This window comes from Aulonocara sp. 'chitande type north' Nkhata Bay, linkage group LG16 (genome assembly GCF_057382095.1).
Source record: "Aulonocara sp. 'chitande type north' Nkhata Bay isolate Kocher_YH1m ecotype deep benthic linkage group LG16, A_spYH_male_GT1.1, whole genome shotgun sequence".
In the NCBI taxonomy this organism is placed as follows: domain Eukaryota; kingdom Metazoa; phylum Chordata; class Actinopteri; order Cichliformes; family Cichlidae; genus Aulonocara; species Aulonocara sp. 'chitande type north' Nkhata Bay.
This window is the reverse complement of record NC_141359.1, coordinates 31480981-31504213: the sequence shown is the minus strand read 5'-3', so window position 1 is coordinate 31504213 and position 23233 is coordinate 31480981. Positions and strand designations below refer to the sequence as shown.

The 23233-nt window shown below is 39.2% G+C and overlaps 3 protein-coding genes across 6 annotated transcripts in view; 1 reads left to right on the top strand and 2 right to left on the bottom strand.

The window, feature by feature from the left end:
• clasp1a (cytoplasmic linker associated protein 1a) overlaps positions 1-1882 on the bottom strand; it is a 98139-nt gene extending 96257 nt beyond the window's left edge. The window contains exon 1 of the mRNA XM_086266743.1: positions 1739-1882. The gene's annotated coding sequence lies outside the window, so the exon portion shown is untranslated. The remainder of the gene's footprint in view (positions 1-1738) is intronic.
• On the top strand, positions 1603-22373 carry LOC147311870 (CD276 antigen homolog). Of its 4 annotated transcripts, none has more exons than XM_086266744.1 (6): positions 1603-2040; positions 3528-3625; positions 15690-16043; positions 16371-16661; positions 17442-17543; positions 18463-22373. In XM_086266744.1, exons 1-6 carry the CDS (start codon positions 1940-1942, stop codon positions 18573-18575), a joined length of 1059 nt encoding a protein of 352 aa, XP_086122870.1. In that variant the 5' UTR covers positions 1603-1939; the 3' UTR covers positions 18576-22373. The 4 variants fall into 4 exon arrangements, with proteins under 4 accessions (XP_086122870.1, XP_086122872.1, XP_086122873.1 ...); XM_086266746.1 differs by lacking the exon at positions 1603-2040 and adding an exon at positions 2867-3077; XM_086266747.1 differs by lacking the exon at positions 1603-2040 and adding an exon at positions 3237-3327.
• LOC147311871 (CD276 antigen homolog) lies at positions 3479-8837 on the bottom strand. The gene is made up of 5 exons (XM_086266749.1): positions 8589-8837; positions 8013-8393; positions 7222-7515; positions 4565-4687; positions 3479-4401 (listed from the first exon to the last, which is right to left on the bottom strand). Exons 1-4 carry the CDS (start codon positions 8626-8628, stop codon positions 4611-4613), a joined length of 792 nt encoding a protein of 263 aa, XP_086122875.1. The 5' UTR covers positions 8629-8837; the 3' UTR covers positions 3479-4401; positions 4565-4610.
• Positions 22374-23233: the final 860 nt, after the last annotated feature.

The following is a 23233-nucleotide window of genomic DNA, read 5'->3' as shown; positions in this document are numbered from 1 at the left end:
GGTTAGCGACCTCACTGCCAGCGAAGGACACCGTTACTCATCGCTCTGGTCACATGGCTATATGACATTTGACCCTGCTGATTTACAACCAGTTTTCCTTCCTGCATTCGAGTACTGAAACGTGTAGGTTAGCATGGCTGTCATCTGCTCACTTTCATCCTTGTCTATTTACAACGTTATGTCACACACACACACACACACACACACACATACACACACACACACACACACAGGTGAGCTGCAGATTTTGACAGGTGGCACTGTAACATCTCAGAGCCAAATAATGAAAGTGAGCTGTGGTATTAAAACGTAAATAATGTGTTAAATCAATTTGCCAACTACTGCAGCAGACTAGTTTTAAGAAGCAGACAGCAGTGTGATGAGCGTGCCTCAAGCACAAGTATAAATGAGGAGCTGCATCGGCATCACAGTTCAGCTGAGCGATGACCAACACGTTAGCCATAACCAAGGCCTGAGAGACAAAGGCAGCTGCAGACAGTCACTCTACAGGTTCATCTAAAGAAAGTGGCTCTCAGCTTCATCTTAGCTCGAGCAGAACTAAACAGCAAGTGAGTTTGAGCTTTCAGGGAAGGGCCGAAATGCACCGCTGTAAAAGAAAAAGGTACGCTTGAGTTACAACACAAGAAAAAACAAGAGCCTCAGAGTGAAAATGAAAGCAAAAAAATATTTTTCCTTATTATTTGTTTTTATAAGTGAGATTAAAATCTAACTCATCATCGTTATGTCAAGTTTTTAAATTAGAACATATCTAGTGCTGCTCAAAACAATGGGCAGTGAGAAGAAAACACCTAGTTTTACTTGGTGATTGTAAGACCCCCAGCTCACACTTTTTGGGGGAATTTCCTCCACTGAACTATCAGTAAACAGATCAAACATCCAGGTTACCAATGTTCGTTACTGTTCCTGGATATCACAGAGATCCCGCTGAAGGAATCAGAAGGAATCATACTGATGAAAAAATTTGATTTTGACACTTGAAGGAGGTACAAATGTTTATTCTGAGTATCTCCTGTACCTATGAAATTATGGGGGCTCAGAAATGCTGGAAAAATAATTAAAAGCCTTTTAATTTGGATAGATTTGTCACAGTATTAAGGTAGAATTATACAAATACACCAAATACACCAAAGTTATTTTTTATAAAAACTGCTGACAATGAGGGGGTCAGGTGGGGGCTGTTATTAATAATCCATCCATTCAATAGAACAAGCTCATTCGTCTGTCTTCGCACCTGTTTACTGTTTCAATGCTAACATGACTATTTACCACTTTTAACAGGCCACTCATTTCACTCTCACACACACACACACACTCTCACACACACACACTCTCACACACACACACACACACACACACACACACACACACACACACACACACACACAGCTTTGCTTTTGTGCAAACGTTAGCTGAGCCCCTGCTAGCCTTGCAGCCCTGACAGCTCCCAGCCAAAGCCCGCTCCCCCGCCCCTTCCCCGAGCCCGTGTTCCTCCGCCCCAGCTGACCGTGAACCTCTTTTTCCTTCTTCCCCCCCATAAAACAGCAGGCCGGCCTCGGTCTGAGAGCCAGACAGGGGTGTGTATAGGAATAAAAGCTGCAGCTAGCCCTCCTAGCAACCTTTCAATGAAACGTCAGTCCACAGCCGGGGCGGCACAAAGAAGAGAAAACCTGAGCAGGAGCCGAAACGGAGCAGCTTCATCACCCTTTCTTCTACTCACCATAACCTCCGCAGCTCGTCCTCACAGCCAGCCCGTGTCTCCCCGGGTAAATATCCTCACTTCGGCCTTAAATCTCTCCTGTGTCCGCCTCTCTTTCTCTCACTCTCTCCACCCGGAATGCTGCCTGCAGGACAAGAATGGGATCGTCGTGCGCAGGCGCAGTAGATGCAGGGATGATGTTGGCACTTGGAAGTCTGTCGCATGGCAATGCTGAAAAAAACAAAAATCCCCGACGGTGTGCAACACATAACACAACCTCTGGCGACATCTGGTGGACACACGGTGGCTTCACAAACGCGCATGTGTGTTTGTTTCTTTATTTGCGTAGATTTTCATACTTCAGGATTTTATGTTTGTTTAATTCCTTTAACTCCACTCAAACAAAACTTTTGGTTCTGTAAGAATTGTCTCCTGTAAGAGTAATAAAAACATCTCTTTACCTCTGCAGCAATTATCATGATTAATAATATTATTCAGTTCTCTAAAATATACAAATCTTCAATGAAAAGAAAATATCTACATGTTGATTCTCTTAAACTTGACTTTTAGATTTCTCAGGGTTGTGGGAGGGTTGGATTTGGAGCCTATCCCAGGTAACATAGGGCGAGAGGTGGGGTACACCCTGGACAGGTCACCAGTCTGTCACAGAGATAGCACATAGAGACAGTCACTTTTAATAATTTCTATTATCAATCTCAAATGCTTTGTGATATTATTAATAATTAGACGTATGGAAGTGGACAGTGACGATGGGATCACTGTTGACAAGTTGCTTCTGCTGGGAAGCCATGTCTGTTGCCACTGCAATAGAGGGTGGGTAAATAAAGCTAAGAAATTGTTGATAAGACATTGGAAACTGCTTGTACAGCATTCAGAGACTTGTGAAACCACGTTTTAAGGTGTGAGTGTCTAATAGTAGTCTTGGTAAACTTGTAGTACTCCCAGTTAAAACTTCCCATAGGAGCAGTGACAGTGGGCGCTGCTGCTGTGAGAGGGAAAAGGGGAGCAGCCTCCACTGAGGATGGCCTAAAGTTAAACTGAGGGTTGCAGAACATCATCCTCTGAACTGTTATTTTTACTAAAAACGAATTTCCCTGACACTCCTACGCCAGGGCTGCAGATTGTCACCTCGAGTGGTACATTAAATGTTTTGGGAAAATTTCCTTGTTTGCTGGGATACAACCTGGCACAATGATCTACTTTTGCCCATTTTGAGAAATGGTGTTTGTGATTGATTAGTTATGCCTGTAGAGGTCTTTAGGGGGAGCTCTTGCCACCATACTGAAGATGTTGAAAGGAAAGCTATCCCACCATTTTCTCTCATTTATCCTCTTTTCAGGTATGAAGAGAGAATTTGTACAGCTGTACTATGAACTATTATGTGGGGAACTGTGTTGCTTGTATTTTCTAAACATGCTAACTGAAGTTTGGAAATCTTTTTAAGCTTTCTTTCAGTTTTCAGTGCTAACTGGTGCACCGTACAGTTAGCTAAGCTAAACACTGGCTTGGTGGCTGGCACAGAAATGCATGTCCCCAGAATATATACCACACATACGGGATATACTTTAATCATAGGAAACACATACAGTGTATGTGTGAGATTAACCTTTGCTATATTTCTGTGTCAAACTATCCACTGATATGCTTGTGTTTGTTTTATAACAAGGATTGGTATTAAAAAAGGGACAAATGACTGTAGATGTGTTTTATAAATGTTTATTTCCAGAACATTTGAGGTTCATAATCTATGTTTATGTTTATTGATTTGTTTGTTTAATTTGTTGTCAAGTGTCTTTCAGCAAATCAAAGTTCACAGTGATGGATGTTGGACTGATACGAAGCAGATGCTCACAGTTGGTTTCAAAGGTTTCAGTCGTCAGTTTAAAGGTAAGCTAATGTATTCGATATTACTGTTATTCTGTATTTCTTTACTGGTGTCATGCAGGCTGGGGGTTGGAAAGCGGCCCCAATAGCCCTCGTAACATCTTCTTAGCTAAATGTAGCTAGAGCACAGTTCTCAGCCTGTCCAGAAAGACAACTGTAATTCACAGTACACATAATTTTTTGACTAAATGTTGAATGAGTCATTTCCCACCTGGCAATCCCACTTTAACACTGTCTGGAACTTCTTCTGAGTTTTAAAACAAACTTTCTGGAAAGCACTTTCCTGATTTTACTAGAAATATAATTTCCTTTTAACTGTCTTTCAATAGACTAAAAGAATAAATAATAAGACTAAAGTATAAAAAAAGATTGTTGGCACACAGGAGGACTCTATGAAACCCACACTAGCACCAACCAACCAACTCTGAACACCTTTCACTACCAAATGAAGTACAAAACAAGTAAGTCAAGAAAAATAAATTACAAAGAGTATTAACATTTAAAAATTGCCACAGTGGTTTGCCCTGTGATTGCCCTTCTTTTTCTCTACTTACTGCTGAAGAGACAGCCAGGAGGAGATTATAATGATGCAAAGGTAGGGTGAAACATGCAAAAGAATTAAACTAGTAAGTTTGAATTATGGATAGTAGAAGTGTCTCCATGGCACGAAGTATTTTCAGCATGAGGTAAAATCACTCCTCTGGAGTAGTCCATTACCAAAACCAGACCCTGGTACCAACAGCAGAACATGGATGGGTGGATCAGTCTATGTCAGGTGGCTGAAACAGACAGATTAATGTAGCTGTAAGTCTTGTATGAAAATTGGAAAAGCAATAAAGCACAGTAGTTGTTTCCTTTAGGCTGTTACATATGCAAAGATGTGGGAATGTCCTTCATCTATGTTTCTGTATCGAAAATGCTGTAAATAGCCTAAAACATCACCTGTTTAACATGATAGATCCTAAAGAGAAAAAACCTTTGCTGTGAATCACAGCCAGTGTAGAGCTGTTAGAAGAAACACAGCAGCAGATATCAGACATTCAGGGGAGCTCGTCACTCCAGCACCTGCAGACAGAGACACACCAACATGTAAGCTATTCTGCACTGCTGTAAAAATTAGGAACACTTTGAAAACACACATTCTTTACTGATGTGACTGGGTACCTACAGAGGGCTGAATTTAAGAACACCACAAAAACCAGCGTGAAAACAAAATTATACGACAGGCTTGATTGGGGTGACTGTAGCTCAGGCGGTAGAGCAGATCGGAAGGTTGGTGGTTCGATTCCTGGCTAGTCTGCATGCCAAATATTGGGCAAGATACTAACCCCAAATTGCTCTCCGATGCATCCATTGGAATATGAATGTTAGGAAGAAAGCACTTAAAAAGTGTGCATGGGTGAATGCACAAGTTGTATAAAGCGCTTTGAGTGCTCAGAAGAGTAGAAAAGTGCTATATTTACATTTTCCTTAAATTTAATTACAGCAACTCAAAATGGCAATTAGTAGCTTGTGTGGGCGTGGCCAACGTGCTTGCTTGACAACATCAGGGCATGCTCATAACTGGATGATGGTTTACTGTATATCCTGGGGGATTGCTTCCCAGATTTGGACCAGGGTATCACTGAGCTCCTGGTCAGTCTGAGGGGCAACCTGGCAGCGTTGAATGGACAAAAAAAAAGTTCAAATATTTTTCTATTGGTTTTAAGTCACGTGAGAGTGGGAGCCTAATATAAGATAAAACCTTGCAATTTCAACAGCACATCTCAGTCTTTCTACATGATAAATGTGTAAATTACAGAGAAAATTCTGGTAGTTCACCTCCTATACTTTCCTGTATTTATAAAACATGGAATTTTTATTAACTTAACTGAAATTTCTACAGAAGACAATGAAAAACAGGAACCTTTCTGTCATATAACTACTTGTTAAGTACTTGAATGGCTGTGAGGGGGTCTTTATCTGCAGGGAAAACTGTAAAACCTATAAAACTACAGTTAAATTTTTTTCCCTTCCTTCACATTTTCCAAAGCCATTCTGCAGGACAGTTTTGGAACCTTTGCCAGGCCAATTCATGCCTGGGGACTAGATCTTTTGACACCTGTGCCTTAGACTGATTCTTATCGCTGCACATACCTCTATACTGGTTTTAAAATGTTCGTGACCTGAGTCAGAACAGAAATAGCCACATCAGCTTTAAAAGCCTCTTTTTCCAGGAATAAACTACAGGAGGTAAAACTGTCACATGAGAGTTTAAGTCAGTATTACAGGACTGAGTAAATGAGTCTCAGTCGGTGGGACTGCTCGTAAATTGAAGATGAAATCTGTCTCAAACTGAATGTGACTTTCTGCTTCAAGCTCTGAGCTGTGGGGAGGGCGTTTGACACGTAATTTGACATTTCCTCTGCACGAGAACAGATCATTGTTGTTCTACTTCAGTCTGAGACCGGAGATGAAGTGAACAGATACAAAAAGAATACAAAATAAATATGACAAAAAGCAACACTGATAATGCAAAACTGCAGAAAATGGTTGATATCCTGAATTTGTGAGTGAATATTGGAGGACCCTTTTGTGGTTTCCAAATTTTAATAATTTAATAATTCAAACTTGTTAAAAATGCGCTTTAGATGCTTTGATTTGCGCTAGTAATTTTTCTGGACTGATTCATACCAGCGTTGTTTTGATTATGAGTTATAATTTTGGGCAAACAGCAACTACAAATGCATTTATTTTATCATGATAAGTATTCTTGCCATGACAGCTACATAGTAGAGCTCAGAAACTTTAAAGGTTACTCAGTGTTTTGAGGTCCTACTGTTTCACATCCTGATGACAGAGATGTTGAAATAACTGCTGTTTTTGTTCTTATTTGTGGCTAACAGCTTTCTGCATATGAGCTCACCATGTCTAGTTTGCAAAAACAAAAGTGGTGATTATGAAACCGCTCAGCTTCATAACAGCTGCAAACTCCCTCCTCTCTTAATAGTTTGTTTGTAATTTGTTTTCAGCACCAAATAGATTAAAATGGGCGTTACACAGGGTGTAACATCAAGGGGACAGGTTTTCTGTGTCTGTGAAGGGGGACACATTTATACGTTTGGGATGCAAAAAATATAGCCTTTTGAATTAAAATTATTCTTTTTGATACACCTCAAATACTTTTAAATGAACAGTCATTGTCATGCAAGTTGAAAGATGGCCAAGCTTTAACACTGGAAGAGAATAATGAGCTACAATAAGTGGACTCATAGTTCTGGCTTCAAAGCACCTCCGCTACTTCCACTGGAAGAAAAGTGTTTTGACATTGATGTGATAATTATTCATTCTTTCATTCATCAAATTCTTTTGCATTTAATTATTAAACAGAAAAAGTGATCAGAGTTGGAAAATACAAAATATCTGACCGCTAAAAAAATTGATATATGGTTTTTACTGTCCATTTTATTAAATTCTATAAAATAAAAACCACTACCACAAATATTATGTTGTGCAACCTCGAGTGACTGTACTGGCATGTAGATTACATGTGAAATTAGTGAGATCCCCTCTATCTCCAGTTTAACTTTTCTCAGTCCACTGGATGGCGCCAAACATACCTTTGCTGAAAGTGTCGGTGGCCCTCTTTGTCGTGTTCAAAGTCGGGTTGTGGATGAGACAGCTCACGGCCTCGTGAGGACCTGCAGGGATTAGTAGAGTGCTGCGGGAGCTGTAAAGGCGGTCGTGATAATTCTGCATCGTTGTAGTTTGGATGTTCCTCGACTCTACTGATTGATGAGAGCTGGTATAGAGGAGGACCCATTGTATCTCAGGGGCAGGAAATCCTCCTTGGGTAGTGCACACTGCAGTCATTGTTTTCATATTAACATCTAGCCTGGGATTCTGATAAGGAACTGAGGAGAGAAGGGGACAGAAGACCATTTCCATCTTTCTAAAATTTTTTGAATAAAGAAAGTGAATATTACTCTAACAGGAGTAGCGATTCTTCATGCCAGATTCTTCAGAATGACATAACCTCATCAGTCCTTCGACTGGATGAGGTGAATATGTATAATTCCTGAATAGCTTGTGCACTTCAAGCACATCTTGACTGTTTGATTTAAAACCCACTGTGGTTGTGCACAGAGCAAAAATACACAAACTGTGTCTTTGTCCAAAATGATTTGAACCTAGCTGTCACTTGATTACCGATAAATAATCATTACAATCACTAAATGCAAATATTAGCATTGTCACTGTTGGCAGTGCCTGAAAGGAGGAAACTACACATTCTACATTAACCACAATAGCATAAAATCAATGTCATCTCCACTGACTGTAGGTGCTTATTTATATGACAATATAACTTCTCTTTCTTATTTTTGTGAAAAAGACTGAAAACCTTTCTTACCACCGATCTGTAAAGTTACTTGGCAGATCTGTGTGTGTTCCAGGTGGTATTTCTTCATCACGCTGCCGTCCAAGACTGTCGCAAAAGCCCAGAAAGTCCTTTCGTTATCTTCAAGAGTCAGGTTTTTGATTATGATGCTGATATTTCCTCTAATTATGTCCTGAGGGAAGGCTGTGACTCTGTGTTTATAGTAGTCATTTACATGCTCAGCCATCTTTCTTCCTTCATTATAGGAATACAACACAAAATCCCTGTTATCTTGCCAATAAAAACGAACATTACTCCAGTCCGTGATATTTTTATTTTGTATACTACATTCGAGGACTGCTGAGTCGGTGATAGTGGTGTTAACATACACCAGTGTTGCATTACCCACTGAAACTGGAAAAAATAAAATAAAATAGACAACTGTTAATGATTGCTACTTCCTCAAATCCTGTGACAGTCTAATACCAAGTACTCTTATCTTTAAAATGAATTTCTTCTCAGATAAGCCAAACGGTACAGTTCCATCATGTACACAAACACGCACACAGCTTTGAATGAAAATGGTCTTATAAAAAGGTGATAGCTTACCGATCGTGAGACTGAAAAAAAGTACAAATAGGATCAACATTTTTGTGAGCCTTTTGTCAAAGAGCAGCGAGTAAAACACGTGTTAGTGAGCACGGACACTAAAAATGAGGTCATGTGCAATGGAGACTAACAAGATGCCTTCTTTTGACTCGACAGTCTTCATCGGGCCTTTCCCCCCAGAATGACTAGTAATAAAGTCTTCATAATACCGAAGTAAAGCTCGGCTGCGGAGAGCAGCTAATATCTGCATTATCAGTGCCCTGTGACTACATAAAGCCTACGTGCTTTGGTTGCCATTGAAGAGGAAGTGAGAGTTGGGTAACGTGTCAGAGTATTAAAGCAGAATATTAAACCAAGTGTACTCTAAGGAGACTCAATAATCTGAGCCTTTCCGACATCGAGAGCTAGAAAATAAAACAGAAGAGTGAGCTGATATTCTCTGTTCAGCTCTGCACGACAAGCTTCCACTCTCTGTCAGACAAAGACGTTCAGATGACTTCCTTAATATTGAGAACCACCTGCCATTAGATGCAGATATGAAATCAGTTTAATATGATAGAAAAGGAAGAACATGACTCACGTGTGTTTACAGATCCAACGATGATACCTGACAGTTTTTCCATTGCCCGCCTAACATAGAAACAGTGTGTGTGAAAACCAACAGGGGCCGAAAGGTAAGATTCTCAAATGGATATCTCATGGTTAGACAAAATAGAAAAACTGTTGCATCAAAAAAAATCACACAACTTCCTGTTGCTCTATTTGCTCTTTTTTTCTTCATTGATTTTGAAGTTGTTTTGTCTCTCTTACGTTTAGCTCCTTTGATCTTCACTTTGATCATGTTTTGCCTTCTTCTCAGTCTGTTCGCTTGCTCTGTGTTCAGTAATCTTCTTGTTGATCTGATACAGGCAGTTTAATTTACACTGCTTTCTGTGGTAGTATCTTTGGTTTCCATTGTTTTTGTATCTTCAATCACCGTACACACACTGCCCACTTTATTAGGTACACCTTGCTAGGTCCGGTGTGAACCTCATTTTTCATTAAGAATTTAATTCTTCATTAAACAAAATACTGGAAATATTCGTCAAAGATTTCAGTTCATATGATATTATACATGATAGCATCACACAATTGCACCAAATGTGTGCACTGCATCCATGATGTGAATCTTTTGTTCGTTAACTCGCGGTGTTATCTTGTTTGGGGCAGCCATGGAAAGGGATGGACATGATCAGCAACAATACTCAGGGTAGGCGGAGTGTTTAAAGCTCATTTGGTGCTAATGGGCTGAAGGTGTGCCAAGAAAATATTCCCCACCCCATTACTTGTCCACCACTAGCAGGAACCGCTGATAAAGGCAGAATGGGTCTGCGTTTTTATGTTGTCTACATCAAAGTCTGACTTGACCATCTGAATGTTGCAGCACAAATTGAAACTCATCAGACCAGATATTGTTTTTCCAGTCATCTGTTGTTTAGTTTTACTGAACCTGTGTGAACTGTACTCTCAGTTTCCCGTTCTTAGCTGACAGGAGTGTCACCTGGCTTTATCGCCTGCTGCTGTATCCCATCAGCATCAAGATTCTGCATTTGCATTTGGACATACTCTTCTGCATTCCCTTGGTTGTAATCGTGGTTGGTCATTTGAGTTACTGTTGCCACTCATTGAATATTTGCTCTCTTACAACCCAAGAGATGTTTGTGTTGGAAAATGATAGTAGATTGTCAGTTTCTGCCTGGCAACAACCATGACATGTTCATAAAATTAACATAAATCACCTTTTCTCCCCATTCTAATGCTCAGTTTGAACATCAGCAGGTTGTTTTGATCATGTCTATATGACGAAATGGATTTAGCTGCTGGCACTTGATTGGCTTACAACCACGCGTCAGTGTCAGCTTCACGGGATGTTTTTGGTTTGTTGTTTGTGTTTCAGTCAGATATGAACATCTTCATCCTGCACCATCATCATAACTAATCATGATAAAAATCAAAGTGAAATAGTATACTACTGTTATGGAAACTACTAATATTAATATATAGTATGTTATATAATACTATTTTAGGTCATATTAGGGCCTTGGAAGCACATCATTGGCAGGTTAGCAATCGCGGCAAGATCCTTGTGTTAAATTGATTGTTTCTGAGCAGCCATCAGAGTATTTAGGGGGATAGGAGCCTTTATATTTTACCCACAATGCACTTGTACTTCAGTTGTCTTTGTTTTGCAGCCAGAAACCATGGCAGCAAAGCAAAGAAAGTCAGCAGTGTTGCTTTATGATGATGCCAAAATGTAAACTTTATTTCTCAAGCCTGTATTACAAGAACGAATCACCGTCAGCACATATATTCTCCTTTTTGCAACTGTCTGCTGGCTGCAGTTGTTAGTTACCAGAAATATTGGTGAAGCACAGTAGGTTTGTGGTCCATGGATCCTTTTTTGTTTTTGTTTTCTGCCACAGATGTATTCTTGCTGACTTTCTGTCTGGGACATAAAGCAGACTCAGTTTGTTGAAGTGAAAGCAGTTCAATTTTTTCCTCTTTGTTTCCTCAGGCATAGTCATCAAAAAGGAAAACTTTGTAACTGATTATAAAATGGCAATGATATCTCAGAAGTAATTAAGAACCAGTCAGACAGCTTGATTTAAGTAGTTTTCTAATAATGTAAGCAGAATGCAGCTAATTTCAGAATTTACTAAACAGCTGATTTTGTCCTGCTAAGGCTTTACACACCAGAAGTGTTTCATAAAAATGTCACGTAATTCTGAATTTTACGGATCCAAACATGCTGTGTAACCTAAATACACACTGAACGTGTTTGCAGAAAATTCATCCTCAAATAACACACTATGAAAAAAAGGAGTTGACATCAAGCAATGATGAGCTAGTCCTGATTTTACTAAACCAAAAAAGGAACAAACAGAAATTCTTTGTTCCTCTCATTCTCAAGAGAAAGGAGCAGCATGCAGAACTTCATGTTGGGATCCAGGAGCTGAAGCTTTATTGCGATTGCTTTTGCGCATATTTCTGGATGTCAGTGGGGCCAGTTGAACTCTTGTTAGCAGAGAAATGAGACCATACTTGAGGAGGCAGAGAAATAATTTCAAGAGCCGATTGTGACACAACAACAATCAAATGTAACACCATGTTCAACACTTTAACTGTGTCACCACCAGACAATGATGTGATTGGTTAGATGTGTTTGCATGCAACCGAAACACTGGAAAAATTTAGCTTAACTTCAAAAAATTAACGTTGCAAATTCCTCCTACGTAATTTCGTGTTGGGTTGCATCAAGAATAGGTGAGTCATAAAATATTTTTAGTGGACGATATATTTGCACAGATTTTATGTTTCTTGTGTGTAGAGGCTTTTACTCAGAAAAACCACCAAACTCTTTTTAAACAGTAAAAAAAATAAAATAAATTGGGGAACTGATTAAAGTTTTGATTGCTGTCCCCCTGATGTGACCCACTGGTTATGTTTTACTTTGAATTGAAGAAGTATTACACAGTTTAGAGAACAGAAACACAAACAATGTCACAACACAACAGTCTATCCAAATGCAGAGCAGTGGGTCTGTTAAATGAAGCATTCTTGTAAAGCTTTTTGTTTTTAATCATTTATGAGCTTCCTTTTCAATTCATGAATGAGCATATAGAGCCACAGCTCCACCTTAGATAGACTGGGTGCTAGGCTAGGTTTTTGTACTTTTCCAGCCCTGGACTACATGATATCTGCCACTGCAAGCTACAGTAAGTAGGTCCTGATTTGTTTGCTATTGAGGGACCAAGTTGCACCACATAGTGGTGCATAATGTGAGCCAAATTTCAGTCTTCTCAGCATAAAATCCTCACGGGACAGGCTTTGTCAGACAATTTAGGCTTTGAAGATAATGAGGCGAAAGGTAGCAGTGGGTACAAAAGCGATGTAACATAACTCAAAAGGAAGTGAAGCTAAATAACAAGCAGAAGACACAAGACTAACGTTTTGTATTCTGTAATGTAGACCTAAATGCTGCAGAGTATTAATGCACTTTGGATTGGGTCCAGATTTACATCACGAAGCTGCAGACGCCCCTCTTGCGCAGTCTGCGGCTCTGCCTTTCAGACAGCGAGGGCTGCGGTTGTTTACGCAGTGTGGGTCTGATTCTTTCTTACAGAAAGCAACATATTCACACATATTCAGAAGTCTGCACGGGAGCTATCTATTCTCTTGTCAGGGTCTTCAAGGAATATTTCATCTAATTTTTTCGGCTTCAAACTCCAATCATCAGGTAGGGGGGGGTCATTCTGGTCCTGGGTATCCTTTAAAAATATTTTTATTGCATTTATGTTGGTCATTTGAACCACATAGTTTCATTTTTTTTCTCCATAAGAAGTGAGCTTGATTCTCTTCCTAAAACCTTAATTTTTTCTATCTATAAACCATATATAAAAAATATATAATATTCATCTAATTGGGATACTTTTATTCTTTATACTGTGTTAATCATAAGAGCATTTATTTATTTATTTTTTAATTCAGGTATTTATTGTCTGCTTTTCAGGCTACTGTCAGTGAAACAAAAAAGTCAAAATAAGACATGAGCCCAGAATTGAAGCATGTTTTGATTTATCTGCTTTAATATTTTATTTTGAGTGACCTGTGGAGCAGTATGGAGAAAATCATCTACATTATTAACACATACAGGTATCATTTACAGTATCCTTCAGTCATAACGAGAATGAGAGCCAAAAAATAAAATTAATTAATAAGTAATTAATTAATAAAAGAAAATGTTTTTCTGTTTTTTAACATTTTTTTCCCTTATGTAGTTGAAACTACATTTGCACATGCTCAAACGCTTCCTTCCTGTTTCGTCATTCTGTACATATCATCCTGCTGCTGACAAAAGGACGTTCCTTTTACTATAAATGGAAATGAGTTGTTTCTCCACGTAGTCGAATTTCCCAGAGGAACCCACCCGAGGGATTAATAAAGTTCTATCTTATCTTATCTTATCTTATCTTGTTTGGTATGTCTGAAAATTTGTTATATGCCTTCAAGACACTGCAAAAATGTATGTGAAGCAAAGTGTGCGTATATGTACTTCTTTTAGCATGGTGACCTTTGTGCTTATGAAATCTGCTCTTTCTATTAATCCAGTTTATAATATCATTATTTACTAATCTCATCAGCTGTCTTGTTAGTTGTTACATTCAGCGATAAAAATGTTGCGTGAGACGTGAAAGTAGTTCGAGTGTCGTGGGAGAACTCTTTTTGTCTGATGACCACGTAAGCCAACAAAATAGTGGCTGTCATTTGTCAGCCTAAAAGTTGAAGTGTTGCCTTGGAAGTGAGATCCTGAACCTGAAGGTTGCTCTATGCATCTAACTGTGTGTGCATGTGGAGGGTTAAAAAAAACAAAAGGTGACGTGGTCTAGCAGTTAGCTCCATTGTGTGAAGTCTAAGGTATTGTGCAGTTTAGCTCACTGGAACTGTTTTCCTACTGAGGAAAAGAATAATCTGGTTGAATTAAAGCTTAAAATAAACTGGCTGAAGGGCAGAGCAGGGGAGCTGGAAAACTGCACAGTTGGCAGCTGCGTAGGGTGAGGCTCGGCTGCTCAACCACATCGTGCTCAAACCGTTCATAGAGTGGGTCTACAAGTAGGCCCACTCCGCTACCAGCTGGTTAACCAGCCTGTGATTGCAAAAGCTTCTTTGTGCCTATTACCATTAATGTAGGTCCCATTTAAAGTCTTTGGTGTTGACCTCATCAGGCCATTTTACCAGAGTCCTCACAAAGATATCGCTTTGTATTAGTTCTGGTGGATCACGTAATCTGATATCCCAAAGCAGTGAGGCTGCGCACCGTTTCTGCAAAGAGTGTTGCACAAGCACTGTTTCAGGTCATCTCCCATTCTTCATCCTGAAAGATATACTGACTGACCAGGGTACATGGTTCATGTCTTGCACACTAAAGGAGCTGTATGAATTATTGGGCATTAAATCTGTTTGGACCAGTGTCTACCACCCTCAGACTGACGGGTGGTAGACACTGAACAAGACTTAAAAGCCCATGATTCATAAGTTCATTCACGAGGATAAATGCAGTTGGGATCGCCACAAAGTGCTTGTATTATTCCTTTCTTTTAGCTCAAAGTTACTTGCCAATTGGTAAGGTCTCGTTGTGGTCACGTGGTGGCGTTGACTATAACATCATACTGTCAGACAGGGGAGGAGCCACACAAATATATCACCTCAAACTCTTAAAAGCATGAAGAGAGGCTGAAACCGCTTCTCTGGTGAGCCTGGTGACGGTGAGAGATGAGTTGGGGCTGGCGGTGCATAATTCCACGATTCCTGCCTCCCGCCATTGTGGCAACCATCTCACACAGCCCCAGAGAGCAGAGTAGCAGAGTAGCGGTGTTTTGCAGATTTGTTCTCCACCCTGCTCAGCTATACTAGTCTCATGACCAAATAATGACTCCGATATCTGCGAGTCTAATGATAGTCTTATGAGCACTATTTTGATACACACCCTATTGGTTACTTGAGCATAAGTGGCAAATTGTTCAGAGGGAATTGGCTGAAATGCTAAAAATGGGAGTAAAGCAACGTGGTGTAGCCCCATAGTTCTTTTTGTGAAGAAAGATGGCTCTATATAGTTTTGTGTTGACTACCCTAAGGTGAATCAAGTTTCACAGTTTGACACTTATTCCATGCCCTGGGTCAACAAGCTCCCTGACCAGTTAGGCACTGCTCACTTTTTCTTGATGTTGGATTTGACCAAGGGCTACTGGCAGATTACCTTGCCCTGCCTGAGTAAACGGAGCAGCTCCAGTCCACCAGTCCCATTTGGACGTAACTTTTATTGCATTATAACTTGCATTTTTTTTCCATTTTACCAGCTGATTAGTTAGGCTTAAACAAGTCTTCAGGTTATGACGTCTGAATTGAGTGAATCTAAATGGACTTCTTTTAGTCTCAATTTACTGTATAAAGTACAATAAAGTACTACGTTCCACAGGTCAGAAAGTATTTTACGAGATTCAGAGCTCTACTGTCTGGAATGTTGATTTTTTTTTTTTAGCTGGATGTTTCTCTGTTTCCCTGCAGGTCTGCTGTTCTGGTTCTTGGTGCCAGTTTCATCAGAAACAAATGGAACCAGAGGGGCACCGCTGGTCCTTCAGTGCCATCACAACCTCAGCGAAAAGTTCATTCCTGAGCAAACCTCCATATACTGGCAAAGTAATTCCAGCGTTCTTCATGTTTTTTCAAAAGGACAAGAGGAATTTCAACACCAAAGTGAGTCATTTAAAAACAGGACTGCAATTTTCCGCGATCAACTGGCCTCTGGCAACTTCTCCCTTGTCATCAATCCGCTGATGCTGAAAGACGATCAGCTCAGCATCGAAGTTGCTTACATACCAGAAAGCAGGACGCTCTGCCAAACCACTGTTCATGTAGCAGGTATAGTTCACCTTAATTAACATGGATGCAAATATCAGTATTTGTTAAATATGTGAAATGCAAACTGTATGTCCAATGGGATTGAAAAGATGAAACCCTTCAGGCAGTGTTCAGGCACATATCTTAAGAATAATAAAACAGGTGGCTCGTGATGATCATTTCGAGTGCTGCATGTATTTATTCACTGAGTTGAGTGATGATTGAGGGATAAAACTAGTGACTAGTTTATGTTTTTGTTAATTTGTACAATAATGATCTCTGATTTCTTAAAATTTGTATGAAAATTCTAACATTTATACATGTGAAAAATCTCTGACTCATTTCCAGCTCGTTTTGAGATGCCAAATATCGTGGTCAACACCATAGATATGATGGCTATGTGTGCAACAAAGGGGGGCTTTCCTGAACCAGAGCTATCATGGATCTCCGTGGACCACGAGGGACATGAACGTACACTTGAACCACCTGATGTCCAGACCCTTGAGATCTACAAGGAAGATGACGGCACCTACAGAGTTACCAGTACTGCCAACATCAGAGGATCACAGAAAGTTACATGCAGCGTTTACAACCCGACTTCAAAGGAGACATTGAGTGTAATTAAAGACGTAATTACAGGTACTCCAAGGATCATTTTTGCTTTTCAGCCTGAAGTTGACTTTTCAAATAAATTCAGAATCCATATCCATAGGTTTGAAATAGATATGTAAACCACTGTGTTTATTAATCAACCAACAATGACAAAAACATAGAATAACTTGAGGTTCAACTCCTGAGGCAGAACTCTAAGTCTTAAGTCACAGTTCATCTTAAACACAGACAAATTTTTTTTTATATATATATATGTAATTTTGCTGTAAATTTAAAAACGCACTGTGAAATTTGAAACTGCCGGAATTACATACATCTCATCCCAGAATAACATCAATTGTAGGTCTGTTTCCCTGTAATTTCATGTCATCGAGCCAAAAGCCTTGACAAGCCTAGAAAATAACCTAATTCTCCATTGCAGACTTAGTAGTAGCAAATCTTTTATAGATACAATTTGAGTGAATGAATTCATAATTATATTAACACTAATCTCTTCAAACCAGAGAAGTTCTTAAAGTAACTTTTTGAAAAAAGTGTGGCCCCCAACAATCCTGATTTGAATTACAGTAGCTTACAACGTTACCATTTTCATGCAAGAGAATTCAAGATGCACATCAATTCCCATCAGTTCGTGGAAGATTTCTGTGTTTCATTCATACAGATTCCCATGAGCAGTTAACCTAAAGTTCAGTTTACAGTGCTGTTTAGATTTAGATGATTTTTGCACTAAGGATTAATTTTGTGTTGAAGTTGTAGGTAAAGTAACACAACTGACTGTTGTAACTGTGTCTTGTTCCTGATTTACAGATGAAGGCTGGAGTCTGCCTTTGGGAGCTGTTCTTGGAGTACCGGTAATACTTGCAGTAATACTCGGAGCAGGAGCCACCATTGGCTGCCGAAAAAGGAAAAGTCTGTAAACTTTTGAATTTTGCTCCTTTTCCTTTGTAATTATTAATTATGTAATTAAATGTTTAAAAATTGGTTACATCAAATACTGTGCGGAGGATCAGTAACAGCAGTACTGAGTAAAATGTATGACTATATACATCATTAGAAAATGACAAAGTGACTCTGACCCCTTAGCAAACTCTGGTTGCTGGGTAAAAATGTGTTATTACTTGATTGGCTGGTGAGTGGTTGCTTGCATTTGCTATGAAAAAGAGAGTGCTACACCATAAGGTTGCTGCACTTGCCTGTAGTTTGCAAGAAAGACGTCCACTTATCTGCAAATACTACCCAAATACTCTTCGAGTTTTAATGAAAGTGTGTAAAGTTTGACACAAACTGGAAACTGACAGTTTCCATTTAAAGTAAAAAAAAAAAACACATTTGCAATGCTTGCAGACAAGTTGGTGTTTTTCATGCAATCACAAGGATTTTTTTTGTGTGGCACCATATATTTCTTTGCAACCGATTTGACACTAGTGACTGGCAGCAACAACTGGACAACTGAGTACATACTTATTTTGCTTTTTTCTTCCTTTAATTTGCAACCTCTTTGAGAGAATGCACCAGGTTTAAACCGCTGTGGAAAATTAGTATCAATCTCTTAATTTTAGCTCACCTTCTGAAGCAGTTACCAATGAAAGCTACAACACAAAGTTTGTGAGAGAGAAACATTTCAGGGTGTAAAATAACCTCAAACTATAACTTCATGAAGACCACTTTTCCTCCATTGAAACTCAGAACACGAAATTAAGCACAGGCACAGATGTCTCTGCTCTGTGTCAACCCTTTACGCTGTTGAGATCCATTGGAAAAAGATCCACACATATGCCGTACACAGCTGCTCTGTTGAAAGTTAATACATGAATCATTTTTCTTGCAGGGAGAGACTGTTCAGGACAAAGCCTACAACAACTGAGCGCCAATGAACCTGCACCATTGGAAGACAGCACTCCTGATCCTGCAGCTGTTGTAGTTGATGATGTAGCTAAATAAAGGGAAAACACTAAATAGAAGACATAGCAGGAACTCATGTTTCTGAAATAAAGACCTCATCTATGGAGGACCACAGAGCCACACACACCGAAAAATAGTGTTTTTATTTTAAATTCAATTATTAAATAATAAATAACTTTATTAACGTTTGAATAAGTAAAATAATAAATAAATGAATCTGTAAATGAATTTACAAATGCATAACTTATTGTACAATTCATTATTTAAGCAAAAAAAGTCCTTACTTGATGCACGTGGCTCTTGTGGTGCTCCATATGTTAGCATGTTACCTTCAACAGGTGGTTATAGGCTGAGTCTACAGGCGCACACTCGGAGGATCAACTCTACATTTCACTGCAGGGCCCCTTCATTTTTCACAATCGGTGTCGGGCAGAATGTAAATACATAGGCTGAAATCTAAATTTTACATTTGATGTTTACATCTAAATTATTTAGCTGTAACAAAACAGGAATAAAATGTAGGACACGGAAACTAAAGTTCAAAATTTGAAGAAATAGATCACACGCAGTTTACTGATGGATCGAGATATTAGTTACCCAGATAGCATCAGACCCCAAGGTGGATCTGCCCTGAATACAGTGTATTAAATAAAAACTTTTTGTAGCAGTTTATGAACATTACGTTGTTTTAATGAGTATTTAGTAAAATTTAAATGTCTCAATTAAATGTTACAAACCTTTTTTCTTTAAAGATAAGATAAGATAAGATAACCTTTATTAGTCCCACACGTGGGAAATTTGAGGGTTTTGTTATTTCTACCGTTAGTGGATACATATCCTTAGATTTGCTTTAATGTCTCCCAGTTTAATCATTTCTAATATGAGCCAATCCCACTTTTACTCACAGATGATGGATCTCTTACAGCCACAACAGAGACGTTTCAGAGCAATTTCACGTATAACTCAAAGAATGCAGGGCAGCTTTCCAAGTCTTTAAAGAATGTAAAGCTTTATCAGTAAAGGCAAATGTCTTGTTTTTTATAGATTTTAAATATTTCAGTATAGTTTTGGGAGGATGTACACAGATGATGATTCAAAATATTGTGACGTTATAAACCGATCTGGGTAGGATGAGCTGGAAAATTAGGAGAGGAAATAAAATATTCAGTTAGTTGAACTGGTTGAAATTCAGTTTCTACTGTTAGAGTATTTCCTGCAAGAAACGTAATAACAAGCGATCAAAGCTGTCATCATGATATCAAGGGCCAGATTAGGCCGAGATGTCAGTGTTACGATGCATTTGCAAAATTGCACCCATGCAAGTGGAAAATTATTTTGTTGATCTATTAACGGTGCACTGATTTCCATGCAAAGATGCAGTCAGTACATCTTAATGATTACCTGACTTGAGTGGATTAGCGGCTCAGAAATAAGCACACAGTGAGAGACTGTGAGGGAGCGAGTGACAGCTCTGCAACATCACAGATCACTTTTGCGCGGTTTCTTTTTTTCGCAGATTGGTTGTATGCAAGTCTCTTTCAAAGAGGCTGCTATTAGTGGGACTCAGAAAGATCAAGTGCATTAGATTGACAGTCTTACCCCATATACGCAACATTCACCAGAGAGCAGGTGAAGGAGAGAGATGGCATCAAAGTTAAAGAGAGGCGGAAATCACACCTCAAACGTGCACGGCCATGTGTGTGCGTGATGGATGCGCTAATTAAACACATAGCAATACACTTCTGGTTCTGTGCAAGCAGACTCCAATCCAGACACAGTTTATAGTAGAGCCTATGGTACCTTTTGGTGGATCAGGTTGTCGGTCAACCCACTGAGACTGATTTGAGTATGTCAGCAACAATATGTCAGCAATCAGGCTTAATGTGCAGTGTAATCAGATTGCAATCAGAGTACCTGTAGCTGCTTTAAAAACATAATTTAAAAATATATTTAGTTGAGTTTTAAAAGCTTAAAGTCATTTTAGTCTCATCTTCACTCATACTATATATTCACATTAAGAAACAGAAGCAGCATTAAGCCACAGCTGCACAAACCACCCAAAAGAAGAAAAAAACACAGCTTAATGTTAAATAAAAGAGATCAAACATCCAGCTATGAGTGAATAAACACTGATGAGGAGTCCGGTACCACCTGTAGCAAAGCCTCCACCACCATCAGCACAATCAGGTTTAGAGTACACTGCAGACGGGCCTTGATCGATACTGGGATGCTCAGTTTTGGTTTCATTATTCTAAAAATGCAACGCTTTGAATCTTTAGATATCATTAAATTCTGGTACCGGTGTGTGTTTTTCTGTAGTTTTGGGGCCTGATTCGATTATTTTAGCATTCTAGTGTTAAACGTTTTTGAATTTTTTCTGCAAGAGTTATTAATTGAGGCAAAAATGGGAGCAAAATCCACAAATTACTGCTTACAGGTGTGGTTAGTTCGGTCGTTGGTTTTCTAAACACAGATGCAGTCAATTCAATATGACATACTCAGTCTGCCAAAGGCAATGCAATTTCAAGCACGGTCAAAAAATAAGAGATGGTAATTTAAGATAATTTTCTAGCAGGACAGGTGCAGCATTGTAATTGTAAACAGAAAATGAAGTAAATTAATATGGAACGTGTACGTTAAATATAGGCCTACAGTGGCAGTCTAGCAGAGAATCATTATAATGGAGACAAACTTCAGTAACTGACAGAGTCCAATGTAGGACTGTAAGAAGTAACAATTGGACATCATGTTTTGATGATGGGAAATGTGTGATTGAAAAAAAAATGGGTTTGCTGATTTCGTGGGGGAATGTTTGGCGTGTGGTGGATCCGAAATTTGATTCCTTTCAGGGTTGTACATTTTTATTCCTTATATTTTTTGATTGACTTAATTGTTGTTTTGAATGTGTTGCTGTATGGAATATGCAGTAGGAATGAAAAGGGAGTGGTGAGAATTGTGCCTGGGTTGACTGTGTGTAGATCCATTGGTACTGTCTTTGGTTGGGACTACAGTACACAGGAATGTAGTCATTCATCTCCCCTCACTATTTCCCCTGTTTAAGGTAACTGCCATGCACAAAACTCTACAAACTTTTTTACTCCATCATCATTGTTCATTGTAAGGGAAGAGGTGAATGGTGGACTGTTTCAGCTGTGTAAGCTAGCTTTTAATACTGTCCCACCATGTTGAATGATGTTTTTTCTGCCACTGTCTGTATATTTAAGTTAACTACTGAAAGACATACAGAACTAAAGTATTATTTAATTACTGTGGAAAGGCAGTGTCAGCTAAAATATGTGAGTTAATTAGATGTATTTATCTTATGTCACAGTTCATGTTGTGCACTGCCTGAAGTCTTCTCATCAGCTAATGCAGAAAATAACAGTAACTTTGTTTGGAAACTGTGGTTCTGAGACAGAGTTTATCATTGCAGAGAGAATACGGGTTTGGTTGTGTCTATTGTAGCTGACACTCTATACAGAAGTCGAGAGCTGCATGTAAGTATCTTCATTCATCTCCAGTTTGAGGGCACAACATATGCACGTATGCGTTTTTGTGATCTATATCTCACACACTGTCAGAGCTGTGAACTCCATTACATGGACTGAGCAATTCTTGCAACTGAAGCCACGGTATGTTGAAGACATTTTGTTGATTCATTTTGAGTTTTGTTGATTTTTAGTAAATACTGACATTACTTTTTTGTGTTTTTTTGTTTCACAAAGTTTGCAATGTGTTAGTACATCTAGCCCATACTGTCACTTATTCTAGCTCTGATTTAAACCTCTCTCTGAGTAAGCAGAGGGCTGCAGTGCCTTGTGGTGACTATTGTTGTGATTTGGCAATGAATAAATAAATTGATATTGAAATCAGTGTTAATGACACATCGCTCTCTCTCTCTCCCTCAGCGACTGTAGTGCGTTTGTGCAGCTTCCTGTATGAACACTCATGATACAATTGCACAAACTTGCCTGGAAGTTCAGGTGTTTAGTGGTGGTTCTTGGAAAGGGCAAATTCTGCTTCTGTGTTTTTTTTTTTTCTTCTAAAAGCTGAGCAGGTAAATCACTTCAGCTTCAACCATCATCTGCACACACAGTGGGCACAGTGTCAGACACTCAGAAAAAAAACCCCTAAATATGTGACTTTAAATTTATATGCTGCCGTGCTTCCTGTGCATTTGAAGAAGCTAAGAGTGCAAACTAAACAAAACCAGTGACACACAAAGACAACTCACACACATTCATACAAGCACTTTATATGTAACATGCACACTCTGATGGACATACTGGAAGCTTTACATATCTCAGCTGGCTTGAGAACATACTGGTGTTCCCCAAGGAGAGGTGGAGGGAGAGGGAGGGCTGGGTGCCTCTGCTTAGACTCGTGCCTCCACCACCCAGATTGAGATAAATGACATTCCATGGATGGATTGATGCACAGCTTTTTTCCTGGTTGTCCAAACTAGGAGCCCCCTTCACAGTCTTTGGTTCACTGGTATGATTTAAAACAGACACTGACTTTGGTGACACCTCGTGGTAGACTAAAACATGTCATACAGCACATGTTCACAACATCCATTCTTTCACTTTCACATTCCACGTGAGATTGTTAACAAAACACCCTTGGTTTATGCCTGGTTTGTGGCTGTGGCGGTATTTTGTTTTCCCAGAACTGCATGAACCCAAGGTACTTTGCTG

What these genes read in the sequence shown, in the direction of transcription:
- LOC147311871 (XM_086266749.1), bottom strand. Translation starts at nt 8,628, where the DNA reads ATGTTGATCCTATTTGTACTTTTTTTCAGTCTCACGATCG. An exon ending in TTTTTTCAGTCTCACGATCG is followed by an intron (nt 8,394 to 8,588) that starts GTAAGCTATCAC and finishes TATTTTTTCCAG; the next exon opens with TTTCAGTGGGTAATGCAACA. An exon ending in CACCGACACTTTCAGCAAAG is followed by an intron (nt 4,688 to 7,221) that starts GTATGTTTGGCG and finishes CTCTGTCTGCAG; the next exon opens with GTGCTGGAGTGACGAGCTCC.
- LOC147311870 (XM_086266744.1), top strand. Translation starts at nt 1,940, where the DNA reads ATGGCAATGCTGAAAAAAACAAAAATCCCCGACGGTGTGCAACACATA. An exon ending in GTGGCTTCACAAACGCGCAT is followed by an intron (nt 2,041 to 3,527) that starts GTGTGTTTGTTT and finishes TTTGTTGTCAAG; the next exon opens with TGTCTTTCAGCAAATCAAAG. An exon ending in AATTAAAGACGTAATTACAG is followed by an intron (nt 16,662 to 17,441) that starts GTACTCCAAGGA and finishes CCTGATTTACAG; the next exon opens with ATGAAGGCTGGAGTCTGCCT.